This window comes from Chaetura pelagica, unplaced genomic scaffold (assembly GCF_000747805.2).
Source record: "Chaetura pelagica isolate M959 unplaced genomic scaffold, ChaPel_1.0 scaffold210, whole genome shotgun sequence".
Lineage (NCBI taxonomy): Eukaryota > Metazoa > Chordata > Aves > Apodiformes > Apodidae > Chaetura > Chaetura pelagica.
In genome coordinates, this window is record NW_009951862.1 from 983,752 (window position 1) to 1,000,304 (window position 16,553).

General features: G+C 45.5%; 1 protein-coding gene across 1 annotated transcript in view; it reads left to right on the forward strand.

Annotated features, from left to right (window-relative positions):
• Positions 1-223: 223 nt before the first annotated feature.
• SEC31A (SEC31 homolog A (S. cerevisiae)) overlaps positions 224-16,553 on the forward strand; it is a 44,277-nt gene continuing 27,947 nt past the window's right edge. The window contains exons 1-11 of the mRNA XM_009993868.1: positions 224-302; positions 1,129-1,252; positions 4,555-4,753; positions 5,773-5,868; positions 7,951-8,091; positions 9,507-9,649; positions 10,687-10,786; positions 12,268-12,429; positions 12,623-12,775; positions 14,180-14,416; positions 15,006-15,080. Coding sequence (XP_009992170.1) covers positions 224-302; positions 1,129-1,252; positions 4,555-4,753; positions 5,773-5,868; positions 7,951-8,091; positions 9,507-9,649; positions 10,687-10,786; positions 12,268-12,429; positions 12,623-12,775; positions 14,180-14,416; positions 15,006-15,080 — 1,509 coding nt within the window. The remainder of the gene's footprint in view (positions 303-1,128; positions 1,253-4,554; positions 4,754-5,772; positions 5,869-7,950; positions 8,092-9,506; positions 9,650-10,686; positions 10,787-12,267; positions 12,430-12,622; positions 12,776-14,179; positions 14,417-15,005; positions 15,081-16,553) is intronic.

Consider the following 16,553-nt stretch of genomic DNA (forward strand, 5'->3'; position numbering starts at 1 on the left):
AGAAGGGGAAACCTCCCCCCTCCCCTCCACGTCGGGGTGGCCGGTGATGCTGCCGAGTCCCCTGGCAGGGCAGCTTTAAAGCGTTTCCTTCCTTGTCTGTTTTGTTTTCTGGCTGTAGAGACATGAAGCTGAAGGAGGGGGATCGTGATGCTGCCGAGTCCCCTGGCAGGGCAGCTTTAAAGCGTTTCCTTCCTTGTCTGTTTTGTTTTCTGGCTGTAGAGACATGAAGCTGAAGGAGGTGGATCGCACGGCCATGCAGGCGTGGAGCCCTGCCCGGCAGCACCCCATTTACCTGGCCACAGGTGAGTGTCTGGGAGGCACCTGCCAGCAAAGTGCCTGTGAGGGGGGAGTTGTAGGAGCCGTTCGGTGCCCTGAGGGCTGGAGCAGGGCATGTGGGGCTTTGGTGTTGTGCTGTGCACGTCCATAACAAAGACCCTCTTTATTTTCCTGCCAGGGTGAGGTGACAGCAACCCTGACCTTCCCTGTGCCTTGCTGCTCATTTGTGACTTCTCTGTGGTCAGGGGCAGAGGAGAGAGGTGCCTGCCCAAAGCTTTTCCTGCTCCTACAGGCCCATGAGGGAAAATCATGGGGAGAAACAAAAGCCTGAGCGCCTTTCAGGGTCCTTTTTTTTGGCACAGATAGTGGTTCTTTGCCCCAGGCGTGGAGCCCTGCCCGGCAGCACCCCATTTACCTGGCCACAGGTGAGTGTCTGGGAGGCACCTGCCAGCAAAGTGCCTGTGAGGGGGGAGTTGTAGGAGCCGTTCGGTGCCCTGAGGGCTGGAGCAGGGCATGTGGGGCTTTGGTGTTGTGCTGTGCACGTCCATAACAAAGACCCTCTTTATTTTCCTGCCAGGGTGAGGTGACAGCAACCCTGACCTTCCCTGTGCCTTGCTGCTCATTTGTGACTTCTCTGTGGTCAGGGGCAGAGGAGAGAGGTGCCTGCCCAAAGCTTTTCCTGCTCCTACAGGCCCATGAGGGAAAATCATGGGGAGAAACAAAAGCCTGAGCGCCTTTCAGGGTCCTTTTTTTGGCACAGATAGTGGTTCTTTGCCCCTCCTTGTGCTGCTTTTGCTGTTGCACTTGTGTGTGCGTCGTGGCCCTCTCACTGCTGGGCACACCTCTTTGCAGGTACCTCAGCTCAGCAGCTGGATGCAACCTTCAGTACAAGTGCTTCTCTGGAGATATTCGAGTTGGACTTGTCAGACCCTGTGCTGGAGATGAAGTCCTGTGCCACCTTCTCCTCTCCTCACAGGTGAGCAGTGGGGTTGCAGGGGAAAAGTGATGGCTGTGGAGCTGTTATACGTGGTGCGTGTGAAAAGGCCACCGGGTGAGTTTTGTCTGCAGTTGTTCAGGAGGAGCAGAAGTTCAGCACTGAAGGATGGAGGCCCACGAGTGCCACAGGTGTTGTGGGACTGTGAGGAGTCACTGTGAAGGCAGTGAGAGTGGACTCAAAGGAGTTGCCAGCAGCTCATGCTCTGATATAAACCTAGAAAATCTGACGTTGGGCGGTAGGTTCAGGTGTGTATGCAGACTGTCTATCTTGGGGAACCTCTGGGATTTTCCAGAAAGCAGAAGGAAATGTGAAACGCTGGAAGTGCAGTGATGGCTTCTCACATTGCCCCCTCCTGTCTGCGTTTAAGTGTTTCAGGGAGACTCCTGTAACATAACCAAACTGGGTCATGTTGGGTGTGTAGTATCATACCTCACCTTGCTGCTGGGAAGCCAAGTTCCTGACTGTACACTTAGCTCTTTGCTTGCCCAAATAAATATTGCTCGCATCAGAGTGTCCTGGTTTTCATTTCAGCAGCACTTGTAGCAGCTCTCTGGGGGCCACTGGTCGTGAGTGAGCTGAAACAATGTCATGAGTAGCAATTGATTTGACTTGAGTCTTCATTGTCTGCTCTAAAACTGGTACTTCAAGACCTAAGGACCTACATCTGTTTCCTAAAGGTCTTGACCAAATGCATTCTGCTGATTTCCTAGGGGTGAAGTGTTGCCTGTAAACAACTTCAGAGGGGTAGAAATTGTTTGCGTTTGCAGGGACTTGTGAACCCAGTTAAGGATGCCCTCCTGATTTGGGTGGATAATGGTGATGGTAGCTTGTGCAGGAGGAAGCACGAGGTGTTAGGCAGCTGGCTTTGTGCCCTGTCAGCTTTGTGGTGATTACTTGGGCTGGCAGAGCAGTTGGGCAGCTCACAATCTCTGCCCTGCAGTTGTCTGAGGTTTAGCAGGTGGGAGAACCAGCCACAGTCTTTGTTCAATGCCCTGCACTAGGGTTATATCTGATCTTAACATGTCCTGTTGACCTTCTGAGAATGGGATGTGGTGTTTGACATTTTACAGTTCCCTTGTTTTAACTGTGACTGAGATTTTTCAAGGCTTGCCAAGTGACATCTTGCTTACTGAATTTCAAAAAACACTTCTTATAGTCAGGAAAGTATTTGAAAAGTACACTTTGAATGTCCTTCCCTTGGTGAGCAACACTAGAATTTTATTTTACCCCACAAAATGTGTTATAAAGGAGGTTGGCTATTCATTTTTTTTAATTAAAGATAAGTGCTCCAGGTAGCAGTCAGGCTTTAGTTTGGTTTGCAGCAAATGAAAACGTCTGGGTGATTAAACCCACAAAAGATAAATTTGCAACAAGCTTTGTTAATTGTCCTTCAAGGCAAGTTTTGCATTGCAGGTTTTTTTATAGAGCCACACATTATCTTGGCAAGAGCAAAGGGCAAGAGCAAAGTAACTGCACAGTTAACTTGTGGGTTTTTTTTTTGTTCCTCACCATTTTCTGCCTTTCTTTTGCGTTATCTGAAGTACTGTGTAATCTTGCAGGTGCTGTAATACTAGGGCCTGGACAACTCTGTCAGTTGTTCCATATCTCATAACCTTGTGTCAGTAGGTGCAGGAGTTTAAAAATCATACCCAGGGAAACGGTCTGTCTGATATCACAGACCAATTTCCATTTGTAGCTTTGTCCTTTGGTAAAAGTTCTCTGAAATCTGAACACTCTACCAGGAGACTGAGCACTTGGCTGTTCCAGTGTTTCTCCCCCAGTGTGTCCTCTTTTTCTGCCTACTGCATGATGTATTTTATCATCCTGACATTGCAGTGATTTAAAGAAATTACATGAAGGTTGTCCAGAAATAATAAAACTGTTAGTAACACAGTGAATGCTAAATTAACTCTTTGGTTTCTGTGGGTTTGCTCTCTGCTTACAGAAGAGATAAGGGGAGGGTGTCTTTTTGAGTAGAAGAATTTCATTCTTTGCATGGCTGAATGCACAGGAATGTTGTTTGGTTTGTGCAGCAGTTTTTGGAGTTGAAGGGAATTTGAGTATCTGCAGGTGGACACAGTGGTGTGAAAATACTTCATTTCTGGAAGTATGTTTAATTCCTCTTGATTTAGCCTGGAAAATAGATTGTGGTCCAAGACACACGTGTCTGTGACGTGACTGAGCTACTTGCTGAGCCTCCAGTGCAGCAGATGAAATGCACACCCAGAAGCACAGATGTGGAATTTTTCTACTTCTACCTTTTATCTCTTCTGTTAGAGTTGCTAACAAACTGCAAAGGTTCACCTCCAGGCTGTGATTGGATGGGCTTAGAGTCCTTAATTTGATTACTCCTGTTTAGCAAAGGTGAGCACAAGATTGCAGAGCCACAGAGTGGTGAGGGGTGGAAGGGACCTCTGAAGACCATCTAGTCCAACCCCCCTGCTAGACCAGGATCACCTATAGTAGTTACTACTCCAGAGCAGTAAATCCTTAGCTTTCTTATTTAATCATCCTACAATGCCTCTTCGTTTGGACACAAGGAACACAATATTGTAAAACATAACTACATAGTACCTTGTTGCTGCTTTGTAAATCATGTAACTGTTGAAAACAAATTTGTTCCTAGTATTACAAGGAAAATTTTAAGGAGGTTTACATAACTTAGCAGTATAAAAACAGCTTTCAGTACTTTCCTCAAGACTACAGCAACACACAGATGCCTAAGAAAACTTGTTTCTCCATGTACTCTTACGAACCTGTTTGTGTTCCTGACTTAGGTATTTCTCTGCAAGGAAAACAAATTTTCGTGCTGTTCACCTCCTGCTGTAACACCATGTGGTCAGAATATTTCACAGCCATTTGTAAAATGAACTGCTAAGTAAGCCATTCACAAGGTTTAGCCAGTACTAAAAAGTATACACACTTAGTCTATTTATTATTCAGGATTTTAGTGTTCACTTATAAGGAAGGGAAAAAGTTGTAATTCCTCTTCTGCCATTTTTAAAGCTTTACTTTACATTTAACTAGAGATAAAGTTATGTAAAGTCTGTACTTGCAGCTAGGAGATGAGATGTTGCTGGTTGTGCTGCATTTGGGTGACCATTGTGTTTCTGATGGAAGGGTTTTTAAGTAGAGAGACATACCCTTGAGGAGAAACGCAGGCAGAGCTTTTCTAACACGTCTGCTCAGTTAGCAGCAGGGCTGGAACTTGAGCTGGAGTGGGTAAAGTGTGGAGCTGGTGGTGGATGGTTGTAGACAGTGGGGACCTCTGTGTCTTACAGGTACCACAAGCTGATCTGGGGGCCGCACAGCATGACCTCGGGTGAGAGAGTCTGTGGAGTCCTGATTGCTGGGGGTGAAAATGGAAATGTCATCCTGTATGACCCAGCCAAGATCATGGCTGGAGACACTGAAGTAATAATTGCTCAGAAGGACAAGCACACAGGACCAGTAAGAGCACTCGATGTCAACATGTTCCAGGTTGGTTTTCTGCTGTTCTTCATCCCATACTGTCACAGACAAGTGGCCTGTCTTAACTTGTAACCCTAAATGTTTCTGTTCCTTCACTTCCCCTGAAAAGCATGAACTGAATGTGGTGTTTGAGTGCCTGTTTGTATTTATTAAGGAAAAATCTGTCCTGCTAACTGGCATTTCAGGATGAGGAATGACAGAGTTTAAGATGTGTGGTTCATTCCTTCCCCTACTCAGTTTACGTTGTGGGTCTTTTTAACTCTGCCTACCTGTAGAGATGGTGTCCTGTGGTGTTACCAACCAGTCTCCTTTTTTAGCACCTGTGTATTGTGCCAATTTTTTTCTTGCCACACAAGGAATATTTGGGTGCTGTCACTCGTGTTTCCTTTTACATTAGATTTTAGGTATCTCTTCTGGGGGCTGGGTAGGATCATTCTTCCAGACAATAGGCATTGTTATTTAGAAAGAGGAGACAACAGGGAACATGGGGATGTGGCTTCTCTAGCAGAAGAGCTCTCAAAACCAGAAAGCTTTCCTCCATCTCTAAGGAATGTTTGCTACCTCCTTAGATATGGTGGGTTGTTTTTGCCTTGTCACCACCAGCTGTGTGAGAATTCAGTTGACTTTGTTTCCTAAGTGCACTTCTGTCTCTACATGCCTGCTTTCAGCAAGGCCTGTGTTCCTTGTGTGCTCTCTGAATCACTTCCGTTCTTGCCCATTATGGAATAAGGACTTGCTTTTCACCAGCCTTGGGATGTATTTGGTGTGCACTGGAGGAGCACTCTACAAAACAGGGATTTTTGTCTTGGCATGCCAGTCTAAGACAGTATATGGACTGTTTAAATTAATTCCATCTTGCCTACAATCTCAAAAATACTTGCTGTTTTCCCTAAGCTGCTCTGTGTGAGCCCAAGGCTGTACCCTGAGCAGAAACGAGCGTGGTCCCATCTGTCTAATGCCTCCCAACAGCTGAGACTGTGAAAGCTGGTGCTGAAAACACTCTTAACATCTATTAATGTGTCTTACAGACTAATCTGGTAGCCTCTGGTGCTAATGAGTCTGAAATCTATATCTGGGACCTGAACAATTTTGCCACACCAATGACACCAGGAGTGAAGACACAGGTACTGGATTTGTGTTTGTTGAATGCTGCAGAGCAGACTAATGACAACTATGCATGTCACTGAAGTTGAGAGCTCACTTAACCCTGAAGTTCCAAAGGTTGTTTTTTTCAAAGGCCAGGGGGTGGGGAAAGCCTTTTGAAATCTCTACTTGGGTTGCAGTTAATTATACTTAACCATGAGCTACATTTCTGGCGATGTTAGATGCAATCCTGAAGATCCCTTCAGGATCCCTTCAGATCACCAGAAGCAGATCTCTCTATTATTTATTAATTATATTAATTATCTCTATATTTTATATATCTCTCTATATTAATATATTATAATATACTAATACATATTATGTATCTCTATATATTAATTATCTCTATTTTATTAAAATCTCTTCCTGCATGTTATTCTCCAATGGCTATCCCAACAGCCAACAAAAATAAACCTTCTAGCAGTACTTATTTTTTGTAACATACTTATTAGACTGTGGGATTTGGGATATTTTTTGCCTTGTGACATGCCTTCTACTCAAAAGCATCCAAGCAGGAGCCCATGTCCTTAAGGAAGGTACTCACTGAGGGGCAGCATAGGTAGCTTTCAGTGAAGGCTTTTGGAAGGAAGGCAGTAGTGGCAGCACAGTTTTGCCACACTGTGTCTAGCTGTGACTTTATGGCCTGTTCCCTACAAGGGTGACTGGATGCTGCTGCTTTTCTAGCCCCTGCAGTCCAGTTTTGTGGCTGTGCCTCTTAAGTCCAAGCGTGCACGTGCAATGAGTGGTTTGCTCTGCTTCCCATGCAGCAGCCCTGGATGTGCAGTCATGTTTATTCACAACAGACCTGCAGTTCTGGCTGGCTGCACAAGCAGTTGATTCGTTTCTTCGTGTGGTGGGATTTTGTTTCCTTTTTTTAAACGGCATTTGGCCAGGGATAGCTCAGGTATCCCCTTAGTCTTTGGGAAACGTTGCGTTTTATCGAGCAACAAGTAAGAATGAGCTGAGCCTCCCAGGTCACAGCACCTCTCAAATATCCATAACCATTGCATGTTTTCTAGTCTAGCTCTGCATGTTTCACTGTGTGCATGAAAGAAGACTGTGAAGGTTCAGATTGAGGAAAATAGGAGGAAGATAAAAAGCAGCTACTGAGAAGTCAGAAGATGAGGCAGTAGGTTTGGCAGTTACCTCCATGGGTTTCAGGGAGTGTTTAATTGCTGTCCTTCAGGGCCAGTGATTTAGCTTGTCTCTCTTAAAGATCTCTGGGGGAAAAACAATCAATAGCCTTTTGGACTTTGTGCAAGAGGTGGAAGAATGGGAGGAAGTTGTTTCAATGCCTGTACCTTTCTGTAGCTGCTAAAAAACTGTGCAAGAAGTTTGTTGTTAACTAGAGAATGGATTTATTACTGCGTGATAATTTGGGGGCAGCAAGGAGAGGAAATGGGATTAGAAGTGAATGGGATTCAATTTAAAGACTTAGTTTAAACTCTGAGGGTCTGGATACTTTGTTTAGTTTGAGTTGTTTATTATCATATGGGCATTTTGGAGGACACTCACCTAAGTTAAAGATCCCTGTATAAGAGTTTTAATGTTTAATAGTAATTTTTTAGGCTGGGAAGTCTTTCAGTTCAGATGCTTAATGACAACTGGAAACAACAGTGCAATGAGGACTGGGCTGACACTGCTTTTAATTCTCAGACTTAAGGTAGCAGTCAGTAGGGAATATAAAGACCCTCACAAAATTCTTCCAAGCAAACATTTTTGTAAGTCAAAACCTAATTATCCAAGGCAAAAGAGCAGTTCAAATACCTGGTTATACTTTCATGGTGTAATTTTCTGGTTTTGAAAACAGTTGTGCTTAGTCTTCAAGTGACCAGTGTATGTAAAGCAGAAGATGCAGCTATCAGAGAAATACTAGCAGCTTGTAAGTCAGAGTTTTCTGGCACTCCACCCTGGAGTGTGTGTACATAGGAAACCAGAGCACGTGTGCAGTGCCGAGGGGGAGTCTCCTAGCAGGTGGGTCATGTAGCAAGTTCTGAAAATAACAAGTTTTGAGTCTTTGATTTGGAAAGCTTGTGACAGGCTGTTTTCTGTGTGTGCAACAGCCTCTTGAGGACATCAGCTGCATCGCCTGGAACAGGCAAGTCCAGCACATCCTGGCATCTGCCAGCCCCAGTGGCCGAGCCACCGTGTGGGATCTCAGGAAGAACGAGCCCATCATCAAAGTCAGTGACCACAGCAACCGGGTGAGTTGGTGCTCGTGCAGCTGCCTGGGTGCTTGTGGGGAGATGGGGAGAGCCTCTTGGCGTGTGGGGCAGGTGATAGCACGTGGTTTCCCACAGCATTCTCCTAGAGAAACGTTTGGCTGCTCGTGGCTTGAATGGGCACACGCTTTGCGGGGTTAAAAACTGGTTGGATGATGGGTCCAAAGAGTTGTGCTGAATGGGGTTCAATGCAGTTGGTGGCTGGTCACTAGGGGTGTTCCCCAGGGCTCAGTGCTGGAGCCACTTATTGGTGATACAGGTAAGGAGACAGAGTGCACCCTTAGTAAATGTGCAGATGACACTTAATCTGGGTGGAAGTGTTGATCTGCCTGAGGGCAAAGGGATCTAGTCAGGCTTTATCCGTGGGCCAAGGGCAATGCCATGAGTTTCAGTGAGGCCAAAATGTCAGGTCCTGCACTTGGGCCACAACAACTCCCAGCAGTGCTACAGGCTTAGGGAGGAGTGGCTACCACAGAAATACGTATACTCAGTTAGTCAGAAATGACATGTTTTTGTCTGCTGAAGAGATGAGGTTGCAGCTAATCTCTGGATGAGCACATTTAGCTTTGCAGAGCAGGTGGCATGATGACTTAGTGCATGGGCAGAGGGGGATTCCTTCATGGCATCACAGCTGGGATAAGCACAAGGGTTGAGCCCTGGCAGAACAGGTGACTGATGGAGCTGGGGTCTGAGCTCTTGCTGGTCTGGATGTGGAAATGGGGACAGGCTGCAGCCAAGCTTGGAGAAAGCAGGATCTGTGGTAGAGAGCACCACAGGAGTGTTGCCATCCAGCAGTTTACAGGGGACACTACCTCGTGTAGTTACAGCCACCATGTCTGCTCCTCAGGCAGTGTAAATGTGGAGAGTAGCATATTGGTATAATTCTGTCTATTTTAATTTGAATATTGCTCTAGAAAACTTTGAAGATGTAGTAAGAGTTCAAAACCAAGTAGCTGCTTGGTTACCATGCTGTTTATCTGGTAAACTGTGTAGCTGTTGCTGCTTAAATCAGCAGGTGGTCTTCATCATGTGCTTGTAGTCCAGTGATGTCAATGTTCACATTGCAATAACATCTGCCTAGTGGTTGCTTTTATTAAAATATCAAAAATACTAGAGAAAAAGGTTTGTACAGAGGGCTTTACAGTTTTAATGTAAAACAGAACTGTGAACAAGACAGCTCTAAGTCATCTCTTTCAGAGGACCTTGGGAGATGAGCTACAAGTCTCCCCATTCTGAAAACTGGGGGCATCCCAATCTGAATGCAGTCAGAAAGAGTGCCCAGAAACAGTTGCAAGTTGTGTCACAACCATGTTTTACTGTGCAGGTAGACTTATTTGTCCTTTGTCCTTTACTGCTGCTGAAGTTATTTTACATTGTGGCTCAACGTTTCCCCCCAGATGCACTGCTCAGGCCTGGCTTGGCACCCTGACGTTGCTACCCAGATGGTTTTGGCTTCAGAGGATGACAGGTTGCCTGTAATCCAGATGTGGGACCTAAGATTTGCTTCCTCACCACTTCGTGTTCTAGAAAGCCACACAAGGTATGAGTCTCAGGTAGCCTGCTGCTCCACAGTGTTTGCCCTCTTTGTTACTGCATTCCAGCTTCTTCAGACCACTAAGAAGTGATTCAGTTGCTCAGTTAACTGTGGAGGCAGTGATTGCAGCAGCAGGCAGTGTTACATGCTGGCTTGCTGACTAGCCAGCCCCTTAACCTGAAAGACTTGCCTTTTTGGGGCCTTCTGGTCTGAAGGAACTGCCCCTGTTTGTCCCTCTGCTCCCTCTTCCCCACCCCCCCAAGAAAAAACAACCCACACAATCATGCTGAAACACTGAAGTTGCTAGTTTCTTTCTGTGCTTTTTTGGAAGAGGAGATAAGGTGCAAACCACTAGTGTTGTAGTTAATTTTTCCTGAATAATAGCTTGAAGGTGCACCTGGGCACATCTTCACAGGTGGACATGTACAGTCTCTCTGCCCCTCAGTCCCCAAAATGCCTGAAATTCAAGTACAAGGCAAGATTGTGTTAAATTCTTGTCGCTCTTCAGTTGCTAGTGAAACTTCCTTATTGCCCAAAGCCAGCATTTGATTTGAGGCAGAGAGAACAGCAGTGAGTTTGTGTTGCAGCCTCTACTAAAGCTGCTGCCAGTGGTCCTGCTGACTTGAATCTCCTGCTAATTAAAAGGAGCTGACAAACTTTGTAGTCACTGACCTTACCTACATGTTTTCACACTGTATGTTAATGGTACTGCAGGCAAACAAACCATTTTGTTACACTGGTGTCCAGCTTCTCCTGCATGACTGGAACACTTAATTTTCAGGTACAATGGCTACACCTTTATACTTATTCATACAGAAAACAGAAAGCATCTGTTTCAGTAAATAAAGTGCTGATAAGATTGAAACCTTCTCTTGTAAAAGGATGGGGTGAGCTGGGCACTATGTGGTGCTCAGCTCATGCAGAAACTCACCTTATGAACGTGCTTTATTTCTCACCATTTGTGGGAATGCTCAGCTCATGCAGAAACTCAGCTTATGAACGTGCTTTATTTCTCACCATTTGTGTTGTGACTTTTCATGCAGGGGCATATTGGCCATTGCTTGGAATATGGCAGATTCAGAGCTGCTGCTCAGCTGTGGGAAGGATGCTAAAATTGTCTGTTCCAACCCTAGCACAGGCGAGGTACTGTATTCACACTGCTTAAAGGTCTGCTCAGGGGTGGCACAGTGACATGTGCAAAGCAGGTGTTGGTGTGCCTGCATTCCTGGGAATCATGCTTCTGTGGGATGTTTCTCCCTATCCTATGTACTTGTGTTTGGTGTGTGTCACCTTCTGAGCTTGTCCTGGTGCTGCAGGTTTCCTTCCTAGTGTTGCAAATGTTTGTCCTTCCTGCTTCTTTCCTGCTAAGTAGTGAGGTCCCTGCTCATTGTAAGGAATGGCCCCACTTAATCTTATTTACTTCCTACTTAAATGTCTGCTGCATAGATGGTGGGCTTTTATGTTCCCGGGCAGGAGAGGCTGTCCAGAGTGCAGATTTTAACTTGACCAATTTTCCTGCAAAAAAAACACCTTACTTTGAAGTCTGGACATGTCTTCATCTTGTGTATAGAAATACCAAGACTAGTTCTGAATTGAGCAAGCATAGTAGCACCAGGGAAGCAATTTCTGACCTGATCAGGTGCCTACCATGGCTTTCAGGCTGGTTCCCTGAGAATGACCTGTGCTAAAACTGAGGAAACAGAGTTGATGTTGAGCTGGCCCCCACTGCCTCTCTGCCTAGAGCAGCCTGCTGCATGGTGCAGGACCTCTGAGTTGTTTGTGGTTCTGAATTCTCTTCCTCTTTTGGGCAGGTGAAGCTGGGCCTGGTTTTTTTGTAGGTCTCTAGTGGGGTTAATAGGAGGGGTGAGCTTGGTCAGTTGTGCCTCCATAAGCCTGTGAGATACAAGACATGGAAGGAGGCATTTGAAAAGGGGAACATAAAATGCAGTTGGGAACAAATCTGTAGCTTCTGCTGTGATGGAAATGTTCTCTATATCAGCTGCTGCCTTCCTGAAGCAAAGCACTGGAATGCAGTCAGCACATGGAGCCTTTTTTCTTAGAGATTTGCCCATTAAAAGAGGAGTGATTCATGACCTGGTGTTATGATTTCCTGTGCCCTACACATAGTCCTGAATGGATGGGCTTGCTTGGTTTCAGCCGGAGGGTGCCCATTAAAAGAGGAGTGATTCATGACCTGGTGTTATGATTTCCTGTGCCCTACACATAGTCCTGAATGGATGGGCTTGCTTGCTTTGAGCAGGAGGGTGAGACTGACAAATGACTCAGTACAACTGGTGAGACACTGGCACAGGTTGTCCAGGGAAGTTGTGAATAGCCCATCCTTGGAAGTGTTCAAGGGCAGGTTGGCTGGGGCTCTGAGCAACCTGGTCTAGTGGGAGGTGTCCCTGCCCATGCAGGGGGTTGGATCTAGATGATTCCAACCCAAGCCCCTCTGTGATTCTGTGATGAGCAGCAGCAGCTTGCAGTAGGACAGCCCAGACATACCCTGCCTGTGTAGTTTGTCCTGCAGACCAGTCTCTGGGCAGGCAGGAGAAGTGCTGCTGTTCAATGTGGTGCTTCATAAAAGCCCTGATTCACTGGGCTTGTTTTTTTTTGTTTCCCAGGTGCTGTATGAGTTGCCCACAAACACACAGTGGTGCTTTGATATCCAGTGGTGTCCTCGGAACCCTGCTGTCCTGTCTGCAGCTTCATTTGATGGGCGAATCAGCATTTACTCCATCATGGGAGGCAGCACAGATGGCTTGAGGCAGAAGCAAGTTGACCAGGTATTGAGAAACACTCAGCTAAGAATATGGACAGAAAAGTGGGAGGAAAGAAACATGGGCTCCCAGGAAGTCCTCAGTGGCTGTCTGTAGCCCTGCTTGCAGGAGTACCAGTCTTAAGCAAATAAATGCTTACATTCAGTTTATTGTACATATTTAACTTTTTTCCCCTCCTTGCACCCTTTTTTCATCAAAGCTTTCATCATCTTTTGGGAACCTTGATCCATTTGGTACAGGACAGCCCCTCCCACCCCTGCAGCTTCCTCAGCAGACCACCCCACAGAGTGTTGTTTTGCCCCTGAAGAAACCACCCAAATGGATCCGGCGACCCGTGGGAGCGTCGTTCTCGGTAAGCAGGAGACAAGGCAGGGCATGGTTGGCCAGGCAGGGAGGGAGATACTAGTGGAACCTGCAAAACACTGTAGGCAGAAAGGAGTTCAACATTGTGCTCCACCTTGGGAGAACTTCCTGCTCCTTGTCATGGCAGGAGATGCTTGCTGTAGCTTCCAGACTGGGCGGTTGGGACAGCAAGCCAGCAAATGTGTGACACAGATCCCTGGGATGAGGAAACAATAATGTGTTGTGTTGCCTACAGGCACTTTTCTCTTGGGGCTTTGTTTTATTTCTATGCAGTGCTTGCTTTGTAGTAAACATATATGTTGCAAAGGGGGAACAGGACCGAACTGAGCAAGTATCTGAGACTTGAGTGCATTTTGAAGCTATTAAGTGAATCACTGTGGTGAAGGATACTCAGTTTAGGTCTGATCAAGGTAGCAGGAGTTGCTGTAGCAGCACATGGCTGGACTCCTCCATGGCTGGTTGATATGCAGAGGAGCCAGCTGAGAGGGTGGCAAGGTCATGCTTTTGAGAAAGCAGAGTCATCTGCTGTTTGGCTCCACATTTCGCTTATTTTCCAGACCTACAAACCATTTCTCAGGAAAGAATCCTGAATATTTTAGCCTGTCCTCTTGAAGTGGATTTCTTGGCTTGATTTTCAGCATCATATGTCTGCTTATTCACAATCTGATAAACAAATTAAATGCAGGTTTCTTCCTCCTCGAAGAGAAGTGATGTTGTCTAGACACTGATGTGTCATTTTACAGTAGTGTTTGTTCCTTTATTTGTTCTGGTTTGCCAGGACCCAGCTGTCAGTCTTTTTCTTGGCTAGGCTTTGTGCTTTTTGTAATGCTGACTGTGTAATTTATCAATCTGGACTGTGTAAGTTAACTTGAATTATAGAATGAAGCAATATTATAAGCCCCTTCTATTTTTTTTTTGTTCTGTTGATTTCATTGCACTCCAAATGATGACACAACTTACTGGCCATTTCTCTGTAGGCTTTTAACTTTTACACACCCTGCCAAGAGTGAGGTAGACATCATGCTGGAGCATTAATTTAATGGTGCATATGTTTCTTTGCTAATTACAGTGCATTATCATGAGATAGTCCATTTGTGCTGAGCACTATACAGACCCACAGCTCCAGCTCACAGTTTCCTGAGGAAAAAGAGGCACAGCAGTAACTTTGCTCATCAATCTTATGAAATGTGCACCCACTTATCCAGCCTTACATGTGTATAACTATGGAGTGAAGGAAAAAAAATAAATCAAGGAGTTGATGTTAGGAATGTTTCTCCACTGGGCAAGAAGCACTGTATAAAATCATGTACACATGTGTGTAGGAGCGTGCTTTTTATGTACTCTGCAGTGTCTATTTGTGTTCTTACATCCTGCTTGTGTGCCTCAATTCCAGTTTGGAGGCAAGCTGGTTACATTTGAGCATGCCAAGTCTCAGCAGCAGCCAGGCATGGAGCAGCAGCAGCAGCATCACCTTGTCTACGTGAGCCAGGTGGTTACAGAGGAGGAGTTCCTGGCCCGCTCCAACCAGCTGCAGGAGGCTGTGCAGTCTGAAGGCTTTGTCAGCTACTGCCAGAAGAAAATTGACATGGCCCCAGCTGACTTTGAGAAAAATGTGTGGGCCTTCTTAAAGGTAACGAGATAACAGCAGCTCAGGAGATCCCCTCTTGAGTTGGAAAGACAGTGCAGAAATGGTTCCTTCTGCTCACTGCAGTGTTCTAGCAGAAGAGATCCTGGGAACCAAAAGTGTAGGCTGTGGGAATAGTGCCCATAAGCACTACTGCACTATAAGCACTGTTGTTGGAGGTGGCCCATCAGAAGAAAGAGGGTCCACAGGACCAGGGGTGTTTGTGGGAAATCATGGCAGAAGCCAAGGCTTGGGGGTCAGGTATCCTGTGGTTTTTTTTGACATCTGCATCTTTGTGCAGGGCACTGGGGGGAAGAGATAAAGCTTTGGGATAGCCTCAGATATGCTTTTCACTGCTCTCTGTGAGCATTGAGAGGTTTCACAGTGAAGCAGAAAAGCAAATTCTTCGCCTACAATAACCAGATTCAAGCCTTGGGTGCCCAAGTCACTGAAGACCTTTTCAGTTATCTTTATTGTACTCAGTCTCCATAGTCAGTAGCTCTCACTGAGTCATTTGTACAAGTAAAAAGCCAGTGAGGAAGAAAATGAAAAATGATGAATTGCAATATATTCTTAAAACTTTTCTTTTGTAAAGGCAAACTTTGAAGAAGATACACGTATTAAATACCTCGGGCTCTTGGGGTACAAGAAAGATGATCTGAGGAAGAAGGTAAATGTGCCTAGAAGCCATGCTTGTGTTAAATGCTTTACTGTAGCTGCAGACAGCTGCCTAAAATGTTGAAGATGCCTTGTGTGATTGACATAGTTATTTACCCCTAGGACTGCTGCTGTTGCTCAGGGTTTGATAGTCCTTGTGCTTGGAGAGTAGCTGGGAAAATGGACATAGCTGGATTGAGTGGCCTGAAATGCTGGGCCTCTACCCCATTATTTCAGTATTTGAGGAACAGATTTGGGAAGCTGCTAGGCCATGTTTTCATGTAGCTGTTAACTGTATTCTGTGATCAACTCACAAAGCCACTTGTTATTCACATTACTGGTATGTAAAAAAGGATCACAGCTTATTCCAAGAAGCTGGAATCTGTTAAGAACATGGTGGTTTAGTTTTGATCATCTTAAAACCTGTGATTGTCTTATGTAAGTCAAGTCCTAGATTTCTTCTTTCTGTTGTAAACTAATAGAAAAAAGAAAAAGTTAATCCAGCCATTTGGCTCAGTTTTTAGTGAAAACCAGACTACAGGGGCAAAATAAAGACTGCCATACTAAAAGCAGTAGATAAGATGAGCAGCATAAGGAAACCCAGGCTCCCAGATGCCAAACTAATCTATTTTCTGCATATATTCAAAACTCTGTACATTGAATCGGTGTCTTTGAGGGCCCTGACTGAATCTGGAGTCATTATTTTCTCTGCAAAGGAGTAAAAGCTGAGTATTTAAACTCTTCCATACCCTGGAAGATCTTAGCCCACAACCATCTGACTGCTGTGCTTGAAACCACAGCTTCCTGACAGGCTTCCTTCTCCACAAGGATTGTCATGACTTCATTTTCCCCAAGCAGAGCAGATGGTGTTTTGTTTTGCATGCTCTTGCACTATTTTTATTACTCTGGTTTCCATCAGCTCTAGTGAAGTTTGAGGCCCTTGAGTGTTAACAATTCAAGGTTTAAAGGCTTAAAGTAGCTATTGTACCCATTGAAGCTTGAGGTGCAGGAGGCAGAGCCAGGCTGGGAAAGGAGATGGCCTGAGTTTCATGTCAGCTGTTCTGTAAGCAACATAACAGCTCCACATTCTGGTTTTGGAGTCTGACAGATGAGTAACAGGTCTGCCCCTCTAAAATAAAAGGCCACTGAAATTGTATTTCTTTTCTAGATTACATCCACTATGAATAAAGAGGGTCTTGCAGATGCTGGCATGGGAGAGGTAAGCAAACACACGTGTGCAACTTGGTGAGTAGCTTTGTAATGCCCTGTTCATGTGCAGAGCGAGAAGAATTTTTTTTCCCCCATTCCCAATGAAAGGCTCTTGGCTTTAGTGCAGGGTCTCAATGATGTCCCTCCATCTTTCCTTCTTGCAGCCTGTGTCTTGACCACTTTGACACTTTGTGCTGCCTGTGAGGTAGGGCAGAGCCTTGCTGCCTGGCAGCTGGTTTCAAAAACAGCACCTTCCCCAGGCTTCAAAAAAAGCAGG